Here is a 21,788-nt window from a genome sequence, read left to right as displayed (position 1 = left end):
GACAAAACCCCAACTCTAAGAAAAATACAAAAATTAGCCTGTAGTCCCAGCTACTCAGGAGGCTGAGTTGGGAGGAGCCTGGAGGTTGAGGCTGCAGTGAGCCAAGATCGCGCCACTGCACTTCAGCCTGGGTGACAGTGAGACTCATCTCAAAAAAAAAAAAAAAAAAGCTTCTGCTTGCCTTTTGCCTGCTCACAGTGGATAAATGGTACTCACCCCTCAGGGCCATTTTTTTCAGGAAAACTCATCTTGATACCTGTCCTCCTCAACCTCTGACTATATGTCCCCTGCCTATTTCCATTGTAAACTCATTATACTTGTAATTATTTATTCAGTGCCTGAATTTCATGCTTGACTGTGAGCACTATAAGCAGAAGAATTGTGTCTGTTGTGTATATTGAAGTACTCCCAGCCTGAAACATAGAAAGCACTTCATAAATACTTCTTGAAGAGGTCAAGAGTGATTTGTCGCCCTTAATGGGGAAAATAGTCTCCCTCATAAGATGTTGATTATTTTGCTGTCCTTCTTTTCCGTATCTCCAATGAAAAAATTACAAATAGATACTAAAATTCTCCCATAAATGTCCCCAAGATAGTTTTCATTCTGAATATGAGAATCTGGTGCTTAAGTGGTAAATTTAGACAGATGTGGATGCTATAATTTTAGTTCTTTGTTTTTCTCTATAGTAAAATCAAATTTATCTCTATCTTAGGCAAGTAAGTACAGAGCTAAGGAAATAATACCTAAATGACAAAGTTTGGCCAAATCTTCAGGTTCTGCTCTACAAATGACTCCATCTAGAAGGATTTTAGTATTTCCTCTGGTTCTTGTTACTTTTTTTCCCCCCATAAAATGTATGACCCAAACTTGTTCCTTTTTAAAAGCTGAACTCATAGCTTTACACATTTTAATTAACTGTTCTGAAAATATTTTTTTCTTTTAAGAAGTAGAAATTAGAAAACATTCTGTGTGAAAGGAATTTATTTTACAGAATTATTTCTTATTTTTGAATTTGAACTCTGTAACTTAATGTGGAAGTTGAGTGTCATCAAGGGAGAGACACGTACCAAGGTCAAATAAGATTGGATAAAGTATCTGCCTTGGCCACCTGTGTCAGGGGCTAAAGATCAAACTGATTGTTTTTGGGCTTCACGTTCAGAAACAAGGACTTCTGAATTCATACCTGAGGTTGGCAAGTTTAGCCAGAGCCTTTTAAAACCTATTTATAAAGTGTTTGTCTTTCAATATGTTTCCTCATTCTTTTTTTTTTTTTTTGAGACCAAGTTTTGCTCTTGTTGCCCAGACTGGAGTGCAGTGGCGCGATCTCAACTCACCATAACCTCCGCCTCTCGGGTTCAAGCGATTCTCCTGCCTGAGCCTCCTGAGTAGTTGGGATTACAGGCATGCGCCACCACACCCGATTAATTTTGTATTTTTAGTAGAGACAGGGTTTCTGCATGTTGGTCAGGCTGGTCTTGAACTCCCAACCTCAGATGATCCGCCCGCCTCGGCCTCCCAAAGTGTTGAGATTATAGGTGTGAGCCACTGCGCCCGGTCTCCTCATTCTTTTTAATTATTACATGTAAGTACAATATTCTTTGTAGCCATTAGATTTAAATACAGTAGTTAGGTTCAGAGATATTATAGAGAAGTTTAAAGAGGCACAATTGAGTTGCTTCAATGTAGTATGCATTTGAAGAATATACATGTACAACTCTTCATAGATTTTATGTTCTTAGAACATTTCTGCTAAATTTATCTGTTTCATATGTTATATGCAACATAGATATATTGGATATACTGGATATCTATTGTGATGTAACAAATTATGCCAAAACGTATCAGCTTAAAACAACATTTATTGATGAGAACACATGGACACATAGAGGAGAACAACACACACTGGGGCCTACCAGAAGGTGGAGAGTGGGAGGAGAGAGAAGATCAGGAAAAATAACTATTGGGTACTAGGCTTACTAGCTGGATGATGAAATAATCTCTATGACAAACCCCCATGACACAAGTTTACCTGTATAACAAACCTGCACTTGTAACCCTGAACTTAAAAGTTAGAAAATATGTGGACTATAGGTTTTCTGATTTCTAAAAAATAATAGTAAAGAAAACATTTATTATGGTAGCTTCTGTTAGTTAGGAATCTGAGTTGAGCGTGGCTTAGGTGGGTGCCTCTGGCTTCAGGTCTCTCATGAGGTTATAGTTAAGCTGTTAGCCACAGCTGCAGTTGTCTCAAGGCTTGGCTCAAGTTGACTCAAGGCTGAAGAGTCTGTTACTGAGCTCACTTGTGGTTATTGGCAGACCTCAGATTGCTCATGTGGGTCTCTCCGCAGAGCTGCCCCATGACACAGAGGCTGGCTTCCCTCTTGGCCAAGAGAGGGCATGAGAGAGTACCCAAAATTTAAGGCTTAGTCTCTTACAACCTAATTAAGAAAATCACGTCATTTCTGCTATATGCTGTTGGTTATAAGTGTTTCACTAGGTCACTTCAAAGTGGGGATCATTGTGGGCCACCTCAGAGGCTGTGTATAGTGGCTGGGGGACACACACACAGTTTTGCACTAACTTGTGGTCCCCCAAAATTCATATGTTGAAGTTCTAACCTCTGGTATCTCAGAATGTAATCATATTTGGAGAAGGTCTTTAAGGGGTGATTAAGATAAAATTAGGCAGTTAGGGTGGGCCATAGTCCAATACTAGTGTCCTTGTAAGAAGGGGACATTTGGACAATGGAGAGAGACACCAGGAATGCTTAGCACAGAAAAAGACAAAGTGAGGACACAGTGCAAACAGAGGAGAGAGGCCTCAGGAGGAACCAAACCTGCTGCTAACTTGATCTTGGACTTCACTGTGAGAAAATAAATTTCCATTGTTTAAACCACTTAGTTTGTGATACTTTGTTATGGCTGCCATAGCAAACTTATATACACGTAAGTAACATTTTTTTTTTTTTTTTTTTTTTTCTTTTTTTTTTTATTTTTTATTATACTTTAAGTTCTAGGGTACATGGCATAACGTTTATATCATGTATAACTCCCCAATGCAATCCCTCCCTCCTCCCCCCTCCCCATGATAGGCCCCAGTGTGTGATGTTCCCCTTCCCGAGTCCAAGTGATCTCATTGTTCAGTTCCCACCTATGAGTGAGAACATGCGGTGTTTGGTTTTCTCTTCTTGTGATAGTTTGCTAAGAATGATGGTTTCCAGCTGCATCCATGTCCCTACAAAGGATGCAAACTCATCCTTTTTGATGGCTGCATAGTATTCCATGGTGTATATGTGCCACATTTTCTTAATCCAGTCTGTCACAGATGGACATTTGGGTTGATTCCAAGTCTTTGCTATTGTGAATAGTGCCGCAATAAACATACGTGTGCATGTGTCTTTGTAGTAGAGTAATTTATAATCCTTGGGTATATACCAGTAGTGGGATGGCTGGGTCATATGGTACATCTAGTTCTAGATCCTTGAGGAATCGCCATACTGTTTTCCATAATGTTTGAACTAGTTTACAATCCCACAACAGTGTAAAAGTGTTCCTATTCTCCACATCCTCTCCAACATCTATTGTTTCCTGACTTCTTAATGATTGCCATTCTAACTGGTGTGAGATGGTATCTCATTGTGGTTTTGATTTGCATTTCTCTGATGGCGAGTGATGACGAGCATTTTTTCATGTGTCTGTTGGCTGTATGGATGTCTTCTTTTGAGAAATGTCTGTTCATATCCTTTGCCCACTTTTTGATGGGGTTGTTTGTTACACGTAAGTAACATTTTTAAAGAAAATGTTTTTCATACTGTTTAAATTTCATGGTAATCAGAATTTATCTTCTTTTTCCCCTTGAAATTGTAGGAGCAATGTTCCTTTAGTTGGGACTGGGGACCTTCCTTTCCTACCCAGGGAATCTGGAAAGATGTTAGAATTGAAGCCTATAATATTTGTCACCTGAACTACTTCACATTTTCCCCAATATGGTAAGTTGAAAGACGTGTTTTTTTTTCTTTTTGAATCTCCTTGTTATAAAAATTGGGTTTATAATTGAAATACAGAGGTATGTTTCTCAGAGATTTAGAATTTTTAAAAACTTTGTTGTACAATCAATTTATAAAAGTAAAAAATAGGTACAAACTGATTTGACATGAAAATTGGCAATATAAAGCAGGTATGTAGGTAGATATCTTTTAGCATATTTTACAGAAAAAGGAAAAAATAAAATGGAAGAGCAGCTCCAAGTTTTCCTGAGATAAGTATTCTTTCTTGAAAGGACTGGGCCTGCTGGCTGGTGCTCCTTTTTGCAGCCTCTGTAGTCACTTTTAGTGTCGAATTCTTGCTTTGCTCACATTGTTAGACTGACTTTCTGTCTCTGTACTTTTTCTTCATAACCGGGAGCACTACTCTGAGGGCCCTGACACAGCAGCCTCGTGAAGAGTTAAAAATAAACTGGAAGGTAAACAGGGCAAAAGAAAGATTTCTTTTCTTTTTTATTTATTTTTTTTGAGACGGAGTTTCACTCTTGTCGCCCAGGCTGGAGTGCAATGGCATGATCTTGGTTCACTGCAACCTCCACCTCCCGGGTTCAAGCAATTCTCCTGCCTCAGCCTCCTGAGTGGCTGTGATTACAGGCATGTGCCATCATGCCCAGCTAATTTTGTATTTTTAGTAGAGACGGGGTTTTTCCATGTTGGCCAGGCTGGTCTTGAACTCCTGACCTCAGGTGATCTGCCTGCCTCAGCCTCCCAAAGTGCTGGGATTACAGATGTGAGCCACTGCACCTGGCCAAAAGAAATATTTCTAAGGTGAAAAATAGTACTTTTTTAGTTGAAGCAACTATTCAATATCAAGGAGCATTGAAACAGAACCTCAGAAATCTCGCGGATGTCAGTGGATAAGTTAAAAGCTGGTTAAATATTTGTTGCTTTCTTTGCTCAGCACTATGTTTATTTGATGTAGAAAAGAAATAGAGTAGGTACACTGATCCTGCATGTGTGGGGAGGGGAGATACAAACAATTGCCAAACAAAACAAATAACCTTCTAAGATAAGAGCCAGAAAATCAAAGATCAGTGAGGATATGAGAAGTTAGGGAAATGAAGGGTGAAGATGGAGGCAAGTGAGATCTTAAATGAGAGCAGGCAATGCTCAGTGTAATCACATGGAGGCCTAACTAGATGAAATCAGTAAGAAAGAATGTGATGTGTCAGTACAAGACTTCTGTTATCTCGATAGCCCTGGTGACCTTAGCTTGCTATTCAGTTAGCGAAATCTGTATTTTCTGAAGGCAGAAGATGAAAGCCAATGACAGGTGCTTCGATTTGAGGAGGTTATTTGGTGCTGTTGGTATTTTTAAACTTTAAAAATGCATTAAGAGATCGAATTTAAGTTGCACATGTAAATGTGGCTGTGCTTATAATTCTCTAGTTTAGTGCTTCCCAGATTATTCTTCTGAGGTGTAATCCAGCTAAAGATTTTCGCTACTAAAATCAAATAGCGGTTTAATTTCCCTTCATCCCATGTTACCACCCATACGTTTTCTCAGGTATAAGTAACAGAATCTGGTATAAGAAGTGGTCTGAGCCGAGCGCAGTGGCTCATGCCTGTAATTCCGGCACTTTGGGAGGCTAAAATGAGTGGATTCCCTGAGCCTAAGAGTTAGAGACTAGCCTGGGCAACATGGGAAAATCCTCTCTCTGACAAAAAATACAAAAAGTAGCCAGGCCTGGTCGCGTTCACCTGTAGTCCCAGCTACTCGAGAGGCTGAGGTGGGAGGATCGCTTGAGCTCAGGAGGTAGAGCTGCTGTGAGCTGTGATTGTACCACTGCACTCTAGCCTGGGTGATGGAGTGAGATGCTGTTTCAAAAAAAAAAAAAAAAGTGATCTGATTTAGCAAAAAGTTATTTATTTGTTTTGAAGCTTAATCAGTATTTTAGGTGGTCTGCAAAATGCATTATAAGCTCTAGGTACCCTGATGCCTGAAAAAATTTTGAATAATACTGCTCTAGTTTAATTTACAATTTTGAATATGAAACTAAACATTTCTTCCTGAGTTATTAGAGTTCACTTTATTAGTCACTGGTGACTGGGTGAATTTTATATAAATTAAATTAATTTAAATGATGCTTAAAATTCAATTTAGATTCAGTGTAAACAGTCCCTCCTCTCAACTACATTTGGGAAGGTTAAATATATTTTTAAATTGATACATAATATTTGTACATATTTATGGGGTGTGTGTGATATTCCGTTACATGCATAGAATGTGTAATGATCAAGTCAGGGTATTTCAGGTATCTATCACCTCTAGTATTTATCATTTCTGTGTGTTGGGAACATTTCAAGTCCTCTCTTCTAGCTATTTTGAAATATACAATACATGTTGTTAAGTATAGTCACACTATTACACTGTCAAACATGAGAACTTCTTCCTTCTATTTAAATGCACGCTTGTACCCATTCATCAGCCTTTCTTCATTCCTCTCTGCCACTCATATACCCCTCCTATCCTCTGGTCTCTATTATTTCACGCTCTACCTCCATGAGATCAACATTTTTACCTCCGATGTGTGAGTGGCAAGCTGCAAAATTTGTCTTTCTGTGTCTGACTTTCACTTAACATAATGACCTCCTGTTCCATCCATGATGCTAAGACATGATTTTATTCTTTTTTATACATTCATCTGTTGATGGACACTTAGGTTGATTCTATATCTTTGCTATTGTGAATAGTGCTGCAGTAAACATGGGGGTGCAGGTATCTTTTTGTTATATTGATTTCTTTTTCTATGGATAAATACCTATTAGTGGGATTATTGGATTGTATGGTAATGGTTCTACTATTAGTTTCTTGAGAAATATTGTATTTCCATTGTGGCTGTACTCACTCACATTCTGATTAACAGTGTATAAATGTTTCCTCTTCCCTGCATCCTCCCCAGCATCTATTATTTTTTATCTTTTCAGTAATAGTCATTCTAACTGGAGTAAGATAGTATTTGTGGTTTTGATTTACATTTCTCTGATGATTAGTGATGTTGACCATTTGTGCATATACCTGTTGGCCATTTGTATGTCTTCTTTAGAGAAATGTCTATTCATGTCCTTTGCCCACTTTTAAATGGGGTTATTTGCTTTTTCACTGTTCAGTTGAGTTCCTTGTGTATTCCAGATGTTAGTACCTTGTCAAATGGATAGTCTGCAAATATTTTCTCCCGTTCAACAAGTTGTCTCTACATTCTGTTGAATACTTTCTTTGCTGTGAAGAAGCTTTTTAGTTTAATATAGTACTATTTGTCTATGTTTATGTTTGTTATCTTTGCTTTTGAGATCTTAGCTGTAAAATCTTTGTCTAGATCGATGTCTTGAAATGCTTCTTATATGTTTTCTTCTAGTAGTTTTATTGTTTCAGGTCTCATGTTTAAGTCTTTAATCTATCTTGAGTTGATTTTTATTTATGGTGAGAGATAAGAGTCCAGTTTCATTTTGCATATGGATATCCAATTTTCCCAGCACCATTTGTTGAAGAGGATTGAAGAGGGTGTTCTTTCTTCAATGCATGTTCTCTGACCAAGGTGCCTTTGTGAAAAATCAGTTAGTTATAAATAAGTGGATTTATTTCTGGGGTTTAGACTCTGTTCCTTTGGTTTATGTGTCTGTTTTCAGGTAGTGTGATGTAATCTTTGACTCAGGATTGCTTTGGTTTTTTGAGCTCTTTTTTGGTTCCATATGAATTTTAGGATTGTTTTTTCTATTTCTGTGAAAAGTGACATTGGTGTTTTGATAGTGATTGATTGCATGGACTGTGTAGATTGCTTTGGGTAGTATGGTGGTCATTTGAATGATATTAATTCTTCCAACCCATGAGCATGGGATGTTTTTCGATTTGTTTGTGTGACCTCTTCAGTTTATTTCACCAGACGTTTATAGTTTTCCTCGTACAGGTCTTTCACCTTTTTGGTTACATTTATTCCTAGGTATTTTATTTTTTGTAGCTATTGTAAATGAGATTGCCTTCTTGATTTCTTTCTCAGCTAGTTCATTATTGATGTGTAGAAACACTAATTTTTGTATGTTGACTTTGTATCCTACAAATTTGCTGAATTTATTTATCAGATCTAAGAGTTTTTTGATGAATCTTCCAACTTTTTATAGATATAAGAACATGTCATCTGCAAAGAGGAATAATTTTACTTCTTCTTTTCCAATTTGGATACCTTTTATGTTTTTCTCTTGCTTGATTGCCCTGGATAGGACTTCCAGCATTTTATTGGATAGGAGTGGTGAAAGTGGGCATCCTTTTCCCTTTCTAATTCTTAGAGGAAAGACTTTTAGCTCTTCCTCATTTGGTGTGATGTTAGCTCTGGGTTTTTATATATAGGCTTTATTATATTGAGGTATGCTCCTTCTATGACTAATTTGTTGATAGTTTTTATCATGAAGGGATATTGAATTTTATTAAATGCTTTTTCTGCATCTATTGAGATGATCATATGTTTTCTGTCTTTCTGTTGATATGAGGTATCACGTTTATTGATTTGTGCAAATGTAAGATCCTTGCATCCCTGGGATAAATTCCACTCGCTTATGGTGTATTATCTTTTTAATGTACTGTTGGAGTTGGTTTGCTAGGATTTTGTTGAGGATCTTTGGATCCATGCAAATCAGGGATATTGAGCTGTAGTTTTCTTTCTTTTCTTTCTTTCTTTCTTCTTTTTTTTTTTTTTGTTGCTGCCTCTCTGTGTGGTTTTGATATTAGCGTGATGCTGACCTCTAGAATTAGTTAGAGAGAATTATCTCCTCTTCAATTTTTGGAATAGTTTGCGTAGAATTGGTATTAGTTCTTCGTTGTAACTTTGGTAAAATTTGGCAGTGAAGGCACCCAGTCCTGGATTTTTTTTCTGTTAAGATTTTATTACTGATTCAGTCTTGCTGCTTATTATTAGTCTGTTCAGGTTCACTATTTGCTTGTTTTCTTTCTTTCTCTCTCTCTTTCTTTTTCTTTCTTTCTTTCTTTCTTTCTTTCTTTCTTCTTTCTTTCTTTCTTTTCTTTCCTTCCTTCCTTCCTTCCTTTTCTTTCTTTCTCTTTTCTTTCCCCCTTTCTTTCCTTTCTCCTCCCTTCCTCTCTTCCTCTCTTTCTTTCTTCTTTTTTTCCCTTTCTCTTTCTTCCTTTTTTCCTTTCCTTTTCCACCTTGCCTTGTCTTTTCCTTTTTCCTCCCCTCCCTTCCCTTCCCTTCTCCTCTCCCTTCCTCCTTTTCCCTTCCCTCCCCTCCTCTCCCCTCCCCTTCCCTTCCCTTCCCTTGCCCTGCCTTCCAGACAGGGCCTTGCTATGTTGCTGAGGCTGGTTTCCAACTTCTGTTCTCAAGCAGTCCTCCTGCCTTGGCCTCTCCAACTGTTGGAATTATATAAGCCACTGTGCCTGGCCTCTATTTTTTTTTTTTGTCAGTCAGTACTGGCAGGTTGTATGTGTCCAGAAATTTACCTATTTCCTCTACGTTTTTCAGTTGATTAGTGTATAGTTGTTCATAATAGTCTCTGGTGTTTCTGTAGTATCAGTTGTAATGTATCCTTTCTCATTTCTGATTTTATTTATTTGGGTCTTCTCCTTAATTAGTCTAGATAGGGGTTTATCAATCTTGTTTTCAAAAATAAAGTTTTCATTTCATTGATCCTTTGCTTTTTTTTTTTTGTCTCTATTTCATTGAGTTCTGCTTTGATCATTATTATCACTTTTCTTCTTCTAATTCTGGGTTGAGTTTGTTCTTGTTTTTCTAGTTCCTTGAGGAGTATTGTTAGGTTGTTTGTTTGAAATCTTTCTACTTTTTGGATGTAAGTATCTGTTGCTATAAACTTCCCTCTTAACACAGCTTTTGCTGTATTTTGGTGTGTTGTACTTCAATCTTTATCTGTTTCAAGACATTTTTTTATTTCCTCCTTAATTTCTTTCTTGACCCGATTGTCATTTCAGAGCATGTTGTTTAATCTCCATGTGCTTGTACAGGTTTCAAAGTTCTTATTGATTTCTAGTTTTATTCCATTGTGGTATGAAAAGATACTTGATATGATTTTAATTTTTGAAAACTTGTTGAGTCATTTTTTGGCCTAACATATTATCTATCCTTGTTGCTATGTGCTAATGAGAAGAATGTGCATTTTGTAGCTATTGTATATTTTGTAAATGTGTATTAGGTTCATTTGGTCTAAAGTACAGTTTAAATACAATGTTTCTTTGTTAATTTTTTTGTCTAGATAATCTGTGTAATACCGAGTGAAGGATGTTGAAATCCCCCACTGTTATTGTATTGGAATCTATCTCTCTTTAGATTTAGTAATGTTTGCTTCATGAATCTGGGTGCTCCAAGTTGGGTGCAGATATATGTAGAATTATTATATTCTCTTGTGGAGTTGATCCTTTTATCATGATATAGTGACTTTTTTTTTGTCTGTTTTTACTGTTTTTTGACTTAAACTTTGTTTTATTTGATGTAGATATAGCTATGCCTGCTCATTTTTTATTTCCATTTACATGGAATGTATTTTTCCATTCCTTTACTTTCAGTTCATAGATGTCTTCAGGGGTGAGTTGAACTACTTGTAGACAGCATATAATTTCATCATGTTTTTGAAAAATCCCGTCAGCCAATTTATATCTTTTAAGCGGAAAGTTTAATTCATTTACGCTCAAGGTTATTATTGATATATGAGGGCTTATTTCTGTCATTTTATTAATTGACTTCTGGTTGTTTTGTATACCTTTTTTTTTCTTTTTTTTCTTTTCATTATTATTATTATTTTTTTATGCCTTAATTTCTAGGGTACATGTGCACAACGTGCAGGTTTGTTACATATGTATACATGTGCCTTGTTGGTGTGCTGCACCCATTACTCGTCATTTACATTACGTCTTAATGCTATCCCTCCCCGCCACCAACAATAGGACCCGGTGTGTGATGTTCCCCTTCCTGTGTCCAAGTGATCTCATTGTTCAATTCCCACCTATGAGTGAGAACATGTGGTATTTGGTTTTCTGTTCTTGCGATAGTTTACTGAGAATGATGGTTTCCAGCTGCATCCATGTCCCTACAAAGGACACAAACTCATCCTTTTTTTATGGCTGCATAGTATTGCATGGTGTATATGTGCCACATTTTCTTAATCCAATCTGTCACTGATGGACATTTGGGTTGATTCCAAGTCTTTGCTATTGTGAATAGTGTGGCAATAAACATACATGTGCATGTGTCTTTATAGCAGCGTGACTTACAATCCTTTGGGTATATCCCCAGTAATGGGATGGCTGGGTCAAATGGTATTTCTAGTTCTAGATCCTTGAGGAATCACCACACTGTTTTCCACAATGGTTGAACTAGTTTACAGTCCCACCAACAGTGTAAAAGTGTTCCTATTTCTCCACATCCTCTCCAGCACCTGTTGTTTCCTGATTTTTTTAATGATTGCCATTCTTACTGGTGTGAGATGGTATCTCATTGTGGTTTTGATTTGCATTCCTCTGATGGCAAGTGATGATGAGCATTTTTTCATATGTCTGCTGGCTGTATGAATGTCTTCTTTTGAGAAATGTCTCTTCATATCCTTTGCCCAGTTTTTGATGGGGTTGTTTTTTTCTTGCAAATTTGATTGAGTTCTTTATAGGTTCTGGATATTAGCCCTTTGTCAGATGAGTAGATTGCAAAAATTTTCTCCCATTCTGTAGGTTGCCTGTTCACTCTGATGGTAGTTTCCTTTGCTATGCAGAAGCTCTTTAGTTTAATAAGATCCCATTTGTCAATTTTGGCTTTTGTTGCCATTGCTTTTGGTGTTTTAGTCATGAAGTCCTTGCCCATACCTATGTCCTGAATGGTATTACCTAAGTTTTCTTCTAGGGTTTTTATGGTTTTAGGTCTAACATTTAAATCTCTAATCCATCTTGAATTAATCTTCATATAAGGAGTAAGGAAAGGATCCAGTTTCAGCTTTCTACTTATGGCTAGCAAATTTTCCCAGCACCATTTATTAAATAGGGAATCCTTTCCCCATTTCTTGTTTTTGTAAGCTTTGTCAAAGATCAGATCGTTGTAGATGTGTGGTATTATTTCTGAGGGCTCTGTTCTGTTCCATTGGTCTATATCTCTGTTTTGGTACCAGTACCATGCTGTTTTGGTTACTGTAGTCTTGTTGTATAGTTTGAAGTCATGTAGTGTGATGCCTCCAGCTTTGTTCTTTTTGGTTAGGATTGTCTTGGCAATGCAGGCTCTGTTTTGGTTCCTATGAACTTTGAAGCAGATTTTTCCAATTCTGTGAAGAAAGTCATTGGTAGCTTAATGGGGATGGCATTGAATCCATAAATTACCTTGGGCAGTATGGCCATTTTCACAATGTTGACTCTTCCTATCCATGAGCATGGTATGTTCTTCCATTTGTTTGTGTCCCCTTTTATTTCGTTGAGCAGTGGTTTGTAGTTCTCCTTGAAGAGGTCCTTTACACCCCTTGTGAGTTGGATTCCTAGGTATTTTATTCTCTTTGAAGCTATTGTGAACGGAAGTTCATTCATGATTTGGCTCTCTGTTTGTCTGTTACTGGTGTATAAGAATGCTAGTGACTTTTGCACATTAATTTTGTATCCTGAGACTTTGCTGAAGTTGCTTATCAGCTTAAGGAGATTTTGGGCTGAGACAATGGGGTTTTCTAAACATACAATCATGTCATCTGCAAACAGGGACAATTTGACTTCTTCTTTTCCTAACTGAATACCTTTATTTCTTTCTCTTACCTGATTGCCCTAGCCAGAATTTCCAACACTATGTTGAATAGGAGTGGTGAGAGAGGGCATCCCTGTCTTGTGCCAGTTTTCAAAGGGAATTTTTCCAGTTTTTGCCCATTCAGTATGATATTAGCTGTGGGTTTGTCATAAATAGCTCTTATTATTTTGAGATACGTTCCATCAATACCGAATTTATTGAGAGTTTTAGCATGAAGAGCTGCTGAATTTTGTCAAAGGCCTTTTCTGCATCTATTGAGATAATCATGTGGTTTTTTGTCTTTGGTTCTGTTTAAATGCTGGATTACATTTATTGATTTGCATATGTTGAACCAGCCTTGCATCCCAGGGATGAAGCCCACTTGATCATGGTTGATAAACTTTTTGATGTGCTGCTGGATTTGGTTTGCCATTATTTTATTTAGGATTTTTGCATTAATGTTCATCAGGGATATTGGTCTAAAATTCTCTTTTTTTGTTGTGTCTCTGCCAAGCTTTGGTATCACGATGATATTGGCCTCATAAAATAAGTTAGGGAAGATTCCCTCTTTTTCTATTGATTTGAATAGTTTCAGAAGGAATGGTACCAGCTCCTCCTTATACCTCTAGTAGAATTTGGCTGTGAATCCATCTGGTCCTGGACTTTTTTTGGTTGGTAGGCTATTAATTATTGCCTCAATGTCAGAGCCTGCTATTGGTCTATTCAGATATTCAACTTCTTCCTGGTTTAGTCTTGGGAGAGTGTAAGTGTCCAGGAAATTATCCATTTCTTCTAGGTTTTCTAGTTTATTTGCATAGAGGTGTTTATAGTATTCTCTGATGGTAGTTTGTATTTCTGTGGGGTCGGTGGTCATATCCCCTTTATCATTTTTTATTGCATCTATTTGATTCTTCTCTCTTTTCTTCTTTATTAGTCTTGCTAGTGGTCTATCAATTTTGTTGATCTTTTCAAAAAACTAGCTCCTGGATTCTTTGAGTTTTTGGAGGGTTTTTTATGTCTCTATCTCCTCAGTTCTGCTCTGATCTTAGTTATTTCTTGCCTTCTGCTAGCTTTTGAATGTGTTTGCTCTTGCTTCTCTAGTTCTTTTAATTGTGATGTTAGAGTGTCCATTTTAGATCTTTCCAGCTTTCTCTTGTGGGCATTTAGTGCTATAAATTTCCCTCTACACACTGCTTTAAATGTGTCCCAGAGATTCTGGTATGTTGTATCTTTGTTCTTATTTGGTTTCAAAGAACATCTTTCTTTCTGCCTTCATTTGGTTATGTACCCAGTAGTCATTCAGGAGCAGGTTGTTCAGTTTCCATGTAGTTGAGCAGTTTTGATTGAGTTTCTTAGTCCTAAGTTCTAGTTTGATTGCACCGTGATCTGAGAGACAGTTTGTTGTAATTTCTGTTCTTTTACATTTGCTGAGGAGTGCTTTACTTCCAACTATGTGGTCAATTTTGGAATAAGTGCGATGTGGTGCTTAGAAGAATGTATATTCTGTTGATTTGGGGTGGAAAGTTCTGCAGATGTCTATTAGGTCTGCTTGATGCAGAGTTGAGTTCAATTCCTGGATATCCTTGTTAACTTTCTGTCTCGTTGATCTGTCTAATGTTGACAGTGGAGTGTTAAAGTCTCCTGTTATTGTTGTATGGGAGTCTAAGTCTCTTTGTAAGTCTCTAAGGACTTGCTTTATGAATCTCGGTGCTCCTATATTGGATGCATATATCTTTAGGATAGTTAGCTCTTCCTGATGAATTGATCCCTTTACCATTATGTAATGGCCTTCTTTGTCTCATTTAATCTTTGTTGGTTTAAAGTCTATTTTATCAGAGACTAGGATTGGAACCCCTCCTTTTTTTTGTTTTCCATTTGCTTGGTAGATCTTCCTCCATCCCTTTATTTTGAGCCTATGTGTGTCTCTGCATGTGAGATGGGTCTCCTGAATACAGCAAACTGATGGGTCTTGACTCTTTATCCGATTTGCCAGTCTTTGTCTTTTAATTGGACCATTTAGTCCTTTTACATTTAAGGTTAATATTGTTATGTGTGAACTTGATCCTGTCATTATGATATTAGCTGGTTATTTTGCTTGGTAGTTGATGCAGTTTCTTCCTAGCATCGATGGACTTACATTTTGGCATGTTTTTGCAATGGCTGGTACTGGTTGTTCCTCTCCATGTTTAGTGCTTCCTTCAGGATCTCTTGTAGGGCAGGCCTGGTGGTGACAAAATCTCTAAGCATTTGCTTGTCTATAAAGGATTTTATTTCTCCTTCACTTATGAAACTTAGTTTGGCTGAATATGAAATTCTGGGTTGAAAATTCTCTTCTTAAAGAATGTTGAATATTGGCCCCCACTCTCTTCTGGCTTGTAGCATTTCTGCCGAGAGATCTACTGTTAGTCTGATGGGCTTCTGTTTGTGGGTAACCCAACCTTTCTCTCTGGCTGCCCTTAATATTTTTTCCTTCATTTCAACTTTGGTGAATCTGACAATTATGTGTCTTGGAGTTGCTCTTCTGGAGGAGTATCTTTGTGGTGTTCTCTGTATTTCCTGAATTTGAATGTTGGCCTGCTGTACTAGGTTGGGGAAGTTTTCCTGGATGAGATCCTGCAGAGTGTTTTCCAACTTGGTTCCATTTTACCTGTCACTTTCAGGCACACCAATCAGACGTAGATTTGGTCTTCTCCCATAATCCCATATTTCTTGGAGGCTTTGTTCATTTCTTTTTACTCTTTTTTCTCTACATTTCTCTTCTTGCTTCATTTCATTCAATTGATCTTCAATCACTGATAATCTTTCTTCCAGTTGATCGAGTCAGTTACTGAATCTTGTGCATTTGTCACGTAGTTCTCGTGTCATGGTTTTCATCTCTATCAGTTCTTTTAAGATCTTCTCTGCATTGATTATTCTAGTTATTCATTCATCCATTCTTTTTTCAAAGTTTTTAGTTTCTTTGCGCTGGTTATGTAGTTCCTCCTTTAGCTCTGAGAAGTTTAATTGACTGAAGCTTTCTCCTCTCAACTTGTCAAAGTCATTCTCTGTCCAGCTTTTTTCTGTTGCTGGTGATGAGCTGCGTTCCTTTGGAGGGGGAGATGTGCTTTGACTTTTTGAATTTCCAGCTTTTCTGCACTGCTTTTTCCCCATCTTTTTGGTTTTATCTGCCTTTGGTCTTTGATGATGGTGACGTACTGATAGGGTTTTGCTGTGGGTGTCCTTTCTGTTTGTTAGTTTTCCTTCTAACAATCAGGACCCTCAGCTGCAGGTCTGTTGGAGTTTGCTTGAGGTCCACTCCAGACCCTGTTTGCCTGGGTATCAGCAGCAGAGGCTGCAGAAGATAGAATATTGCTGAACAGCGAGTGTTGCTGTCTGATTCTTGCTCTGGAAGCTTCGTCTCAGGGTGTACCCAGCTGTGTGAGGTGTGATCTGTTGGTCTGCCCCTAATGGGGGTTGTCTCCCAGTTAGGCTACTCAGGGGTCAGAGACCCACTTGAGCAGGCAATCTGTCCGTTCTCATATCTCAACCTCCATGCTAGGAGAACCACTGCTCTCTTCAAAGCTGTCAGACAGGGACTTTTACATCTGCAGAGGTTTCTGCTGATTTTTGTTTAGCTCTGCCCTATCCCCAGAGGTGGAGTCTACAGAGGCAGGCAGGCCTCCTTGAGCTGCGGTGGGCTCCACCCGATTCGAGCTTCCTGGTGGCTTTATCTACTTAAGCCTCAGCAATGGCGGGCACCCCTCCCCCAGCCTTGCTGCTGCCTTGCAGTTAGATCTCTGACAACTGTGCTAGTAATGACGGAGGCAACATGGGCGTGGGACCCTCCGGGCCAGGTGTGGGATATAATCTCCTGGTGTGCCGTTTGCTAAGACCCTTGGTAAAATGCAGTATTAGGGTGGGAGTTACCCGATTTTCCAGGTGTTATGTGTCTCAATTTCCCTTTGCTAGGAAAAGGAATTCCCTTCCCCCTTGCACTTCCCAGGTGAGGTGATGCCTTGCTCTGCTTCAGCTCTCGCTGGTTGGGCTGCACCCACGGACCAGCATCTGACGTGCCCCAGTGAGATGAACCCGGTACCTCAGTTGAAAATGCAGATATCACCTGTCTTCCGTGTCGCTCATGCTGGGAGCTGGAGGCTGGAGCTGTTCCTGTTCGGCCATCTTGGGCGCCACCCTTGTTTGGTAAATTTCTTATTGATATCCTGAATTGTTTTTCTGATTTCTTTTCTTTTTTTTTTTTTCTGAATTATCTTGCATCTCAATGAATGTCTTTAATTTTCTTATTGAATTCTTTATATGGGATTTCATGCATTTTATTGGAATCTGTTGTTGGATAATTATTGTGTTCCTTTGGAACTGTCATATTTCCTTGCTTTTGCATGTTTTTTGTGTCCTTATGTTTATATCCATGCGTCTGGTGTAACAACCACTTCTTCCAATTTTTTGAATTTGCTTTTACAGGGGAAGAATTTTCCTGAAGATGTATCTGTGGTATTGTTTGGGTAGGGCACTTTTGCTTTGATTCTCAGTGCTTGCAATAGTGTAGTTTCTATATGATTTCTTCAGCTGTAACAGCATCAGTGGTGTTTGTGATTTCCTCAGTGGCTTAGAGTATAGTTGTTAGTGGAGGTTGTAGTGAAGTTTTGCTGGGGATGGGAACTTCAAGAGGCCAATTCTTAGACTTCACTGGTGGCAGCAGCAGGCTGAGTGTGCCTGTCCTTGGGCTTCAGTGCAATATATGCTGGCACTGTTATTAGTGAGTCCAAGCATGATGAATCTTCGGCCTCCAGGTGACTGGCCTGCTTGGGTGCTGGCAGTGGCAGTGGTAGCACTGGATGGGTGGGTCTTCAGGCCCCTGGGCAGCAGGTATGGCATGGGAAACAGCAGTAGCGGTGGCAGGAGAATCCTCTGGTTTCCAAGAAGTCTGCATTGGTGTTGACAGTGGCTGCAACAGGCTGGGCATGCTAGTCCCCAGGCCTGTAGGTGGCACATTCAGGCAGATGTTAGCTGTGGTAGTAGCTGCAGGTTTAGTGGGCCTGTCCTCAGGCTCCTGGGAGGAGTGCTAAGGTACCAACAGTGGTGGTTGGGGCAGGGTGATCCCCAGGCTTCCAGACCATTTGCTCAGGCACAGAGTGGGAGTGTAGAGGCAGGCCAGGCAGTCCTGTCCTCAGACCCCTCTAGTGGTGCACTGGGAGCTGGTTGTGGTAGGCAGGCATAGGATGGTATCCAGAGCACTGGTGGAATGCTTGGGTGGGGGCAGTAGTGACTGTGCTGCCACCCTGCTCCAGGGGAGGATGGGGTTGCTTTCAGTGGCAATAGCTGTAGGTGAGTGGAGAGCATGCACTTTCGCCCCAGGTAGTAGAGATAAGCAGGGTAGCCCTTCTACAGGGTGTTTTGAAATGTGTAGCAGCCCTGTTCTTGGGGGTGGTGGAGTTGCTTCAGCATTGGTGGCAGCAGCCAGCAGCAGTGCCTGGCTACATGTGGGGATGTCAGTAAGTCTCCAGGAATGTGGAGATGTAGGGCTTTTAAGCCCAAAAGCAGCATGCAGTCTGGTCGGGGCCAGGCTCTCAAAATGGTGCCTTGCCTTAACTGCTTAGGAGCTCCCTCTCTGGAGCAATGCCATTGCATATCTGGTAGCTCCCTCTACTGGTCTTGGGGGCTGCGAGGGTGGAGGTGCTCTCAACATGGCTAGGATTGCAGGAGTCCATGATGGGTGTGTAGACCACTGGAGGCAACTCCCTTACCTTTTCCCAGCACTGGGGAGCCTCTCCAGGCTTTCAGCTGCTCCCTACTAAGCAGGGTTCCTTGCTTTTCTCTCCTTCCTTACCTTAGCTGTTTTCTGTCACTTTTCTGTTGAATTTCGATGTTTTCTGATAGGTGATCTATCTGAAGGGGTTCTTCTTTGTGGAGGTGGCAAATACCAGATGCTGCTAGTCTGCCATCTTGAAGCTCCTCCTTCATTTTTGAAAATCTATGACTGTAATATATTTTGTACTTAACATAGAGAAATATATGTTTCCTGTTCAGAAGATGTGCTTTGTGCATGTTAAGTAGTAATTCCTATATTTCTAATTAATTTCATAGTTATCAATGTGGTTGTTTGATGTAATAAAATTAGAGCATAAGCTCATGAGGACATTAAGAGAGTTCTACTTTTAGAAGTTTCTTCAGAACTTTTTTTTTCAGTTTTTATCTGGAAGACAGTAGGTATCGCTGATATCAATAGATGTTTAAATGTTGAGAAATAATAAAAGAATAAGCTAATGTGGTCTGGATACTTTTATGTATTTATTTGGTGTATACTAGGAGACAGGCACTGTGAGAGTTACTGAATCTTTTTTTAAAAAGCTGAGTTCATAATAAAAAAGATACATATAATTTTTATTTAAAATAAAATGTATTCATTTTTAAAATTTAAGTGTGGAATGAGGTGGGTCAAAACTAATGCAAGGCTGGGCGTGGTGGCTCATGCTTGTGATCTTTAGCACTTTGGGAGACCAGGTTCGAAGGATCACTTGAGGCCAGAAGTTTGAAACCAGCCTGGGCAAACATTGTCTCTACAAAAAATTTAAAAAATTAGCCATGTGTGGTGGTGTATGCTTGTAATCCCAAGTACTCAGAGACTGAGGTGGGAGTGTAACCTCCCAATGAATTCACCTTGCCTGCTGCCTAGACAGAGCTGATTTATCAAAACAGGGGACTTGCAACGGAGGAAGAGTAATTCAGGCAGAGCTGGCTGTGTGAGAAACCAGAGTTTTATTATTACTCAAATCAGTCCCCCTAAGCATTCAGCATTTGGGGATCAGAGCTTTTTTGTTTTTTGTTTTTTTTTTAAGACAGAGTTTTGCTCTGTTGCCCAGGCTGGAGTGCAGTGGTGCGATCTCGGCTAACCGCAACCTCCGTCTCCCAGGTTCAAGTGATTCTCCTGCCTCAGCCTCCTGAGTAGCTGCGACTACAGGCATTCGACACCACACCCAGCTTATTTTTTGTATTTTTGGTAGAGATGGAGTTTCACTGTGTTAGTGGGGATGGTCTTGATCTCCTGACCTCGTGACCCACCTGCCTCGGCCTCCCAAAGTGCTGGGATTACAGGCGTGAGCCACCACGCTGGGTGGGATCAGAGTTTTTCAAAATAATCTGGTGGGTAGGGGCTTGGAAAGTGGGGAATGCTGAGTGGTCAGGTTGGAGACGGAATCGTAAGGGGAGTGAAGTAAGGTTTTCTTGCTGTCTTCTTTACTGGGTAGGATGGCAGAACTGGTTGAGCCAGATTACCAGTATGGGTAGTGTCAGCTGATCCATCCAGTGCAGGATCTGTAAAATATCTCAAGCACTGATCTAGGTTTTACAATACTGATGTTATCCCAGGAGCAATTTGGGGAGGTTCAGACTCTTGGAGCCACTTTCTGCCTTCCCCCTGTTGAGGCTAGAAAGAGATACTGTAATCTTTGCACTTTTTCAAGTGTTCAATTTATAGCTTGACTTAAAATTAGCGAGTTTACTCCTGAAGATCAAAAGACCAACCATAGTTCCCTAACTTAATTGTGTATGACAGAAGGAAGCCTATTAACCTAAAAAATTAAGTTTACATGACCCCTAAACTGTAATTTCTAATCTTGTAGCTAATTTGTTAGTCCTGCAAAGGCAGACTGGTCCCCAGGCAAGAAGGAGTCTTTTCGGGAAAGAGTTGTTATCCTTTTTGTTTCAGAGTCAAACAAAATTCCTTCCCAAAGTTAGTTCAGCCTACTGCCAGGAATAAGAACAGCTTAAATGTTAGAAGCAAGATGGAGTAGATTAGGTCTGATTTCTTTCATTGTCATAATTTCCTCAGTTATAATTTTGTAAAGGCAATTTCAGGAGGATTACTTGAGCCAGGGAGGTTGAGGCTGCAGTGAGCTATGATTATTCCATTGTATTCTGGTCTGGGTGAATAAGCAAGACCCTGTCTCAAAAACAAACAAACAAGTAAACAAACAAAAACTAATGCAAACAGTAGCTATCTCTGTAGTAGTGTTACAAATGGTTTGCATTTTATTCTTCTGTTTAACTGTCTTTTCTAAATTTCTATATTGGGCCTCTGTAGTAAATGGATAAAGTAGTTATTAAAACAAACTAATCTAGTCTAGTAACTTCAGCTAACTTGATGTGAAAGCCTAGACTAATTTGTCTGTGGGACACTTTCTGCCTTCCCCCGTTGAGGCTAGAAAGAGATACTGTAATCTTTGTGCTTTTTCAAGTGTTCAATTTATATCTTGACTTAAAATTAGCGAGTTTACTCCTGAAGATCAAAAGACCATAGTTCCCTAACTTAATTGTGTATGACAGAAGGAAGCCTATTAAACTAAAAAATTAATGTGAAATTCTTGTGAATTAATTTACTTATATATGTATATAAGTATATATAAGTATATATGTATATACATATGTGTATATACACATATGTAAGTATATATGTATATACATATATATAAGTATATATAAGTATATACATATATAAGTATGTATGTAGTTCATAGTTATCAATTTGGTTGTTTGATGTAATAAAATTAGAGTATAAGTACATATACTCTCTCTATATACTATACTATATATACACTATATATAGGGTATATATACTATACCCTGTATAAGTATATATGTGTATATATATGTATATATACACATATACATATATATGTATACACATATATGTATATGTGTTTCTTTTCTGTATTCTTAGTCTTTAGAAATAGTGGTTTCTAAACTTTGGCACTTTTTAATATCCTGTGGTCATTTGTTCGATTTGCCCTAACTTCAGCTTCCTAAATGATGTTCACATATTCTTAATGTTTAAGGTAGTTAATAATAAAAACAATTTATATTTGGAAAAAATACTGAGGTCAAAGGAAAGCAGAAATTACTGCTGTTTATCTTTATCTCTAAGATTCCTGTGACTTATCTAAACATTACGAGATTCCAGTTCATTGGCGTGACTTTCTTTAAAACCTCAGTAGCAAATATTAATTTGAAAGATTTATCCTTAGCTCTGAAATATTCTAATCAGATTTTAAAT

General features: G+C 38.8%; 1 protein-coding gene across 1 annotated transcript in view; it reads left to right on the top strand.

Moving 5' to 3' along the window:
- Positions 1-21,788, top strand: part of MANBA (mannosidase beta) — a 147,365-nt gene that overhangs the window by 43,213 nt on the left and 82,364 nt on the right. The window contains 2 exon segments of the mRNA XM_033214886.1: positions 3,868-3,989; positions 9,628-9,629. Coding sequence (XP_033070777.1) covers positions 3,868-3,989; positions 9,628-9,629 — 124 coding nt within the window.

The sequence above is a fragment of the Trachypithecus francoisi genome, unplaced genomic scaffold, assembly GCF_009764315.1.
Source record: "Trachypithecus francoisi isolate TF-2019V2 unplaced genomic scaffold, Tfra_2.0 Lachesis_group1, whole genome shotgun sequence".
Taxonomy (NCBI): Eukaryota; Metazoa; Chordata; class Mammalia; order Primates; family Cercopithecidae; genus Trachypithecus; species Trachypithecus francoisi.
This window is presented reverse-complemented; position numbering and strand designations above follow the sequence as displayed.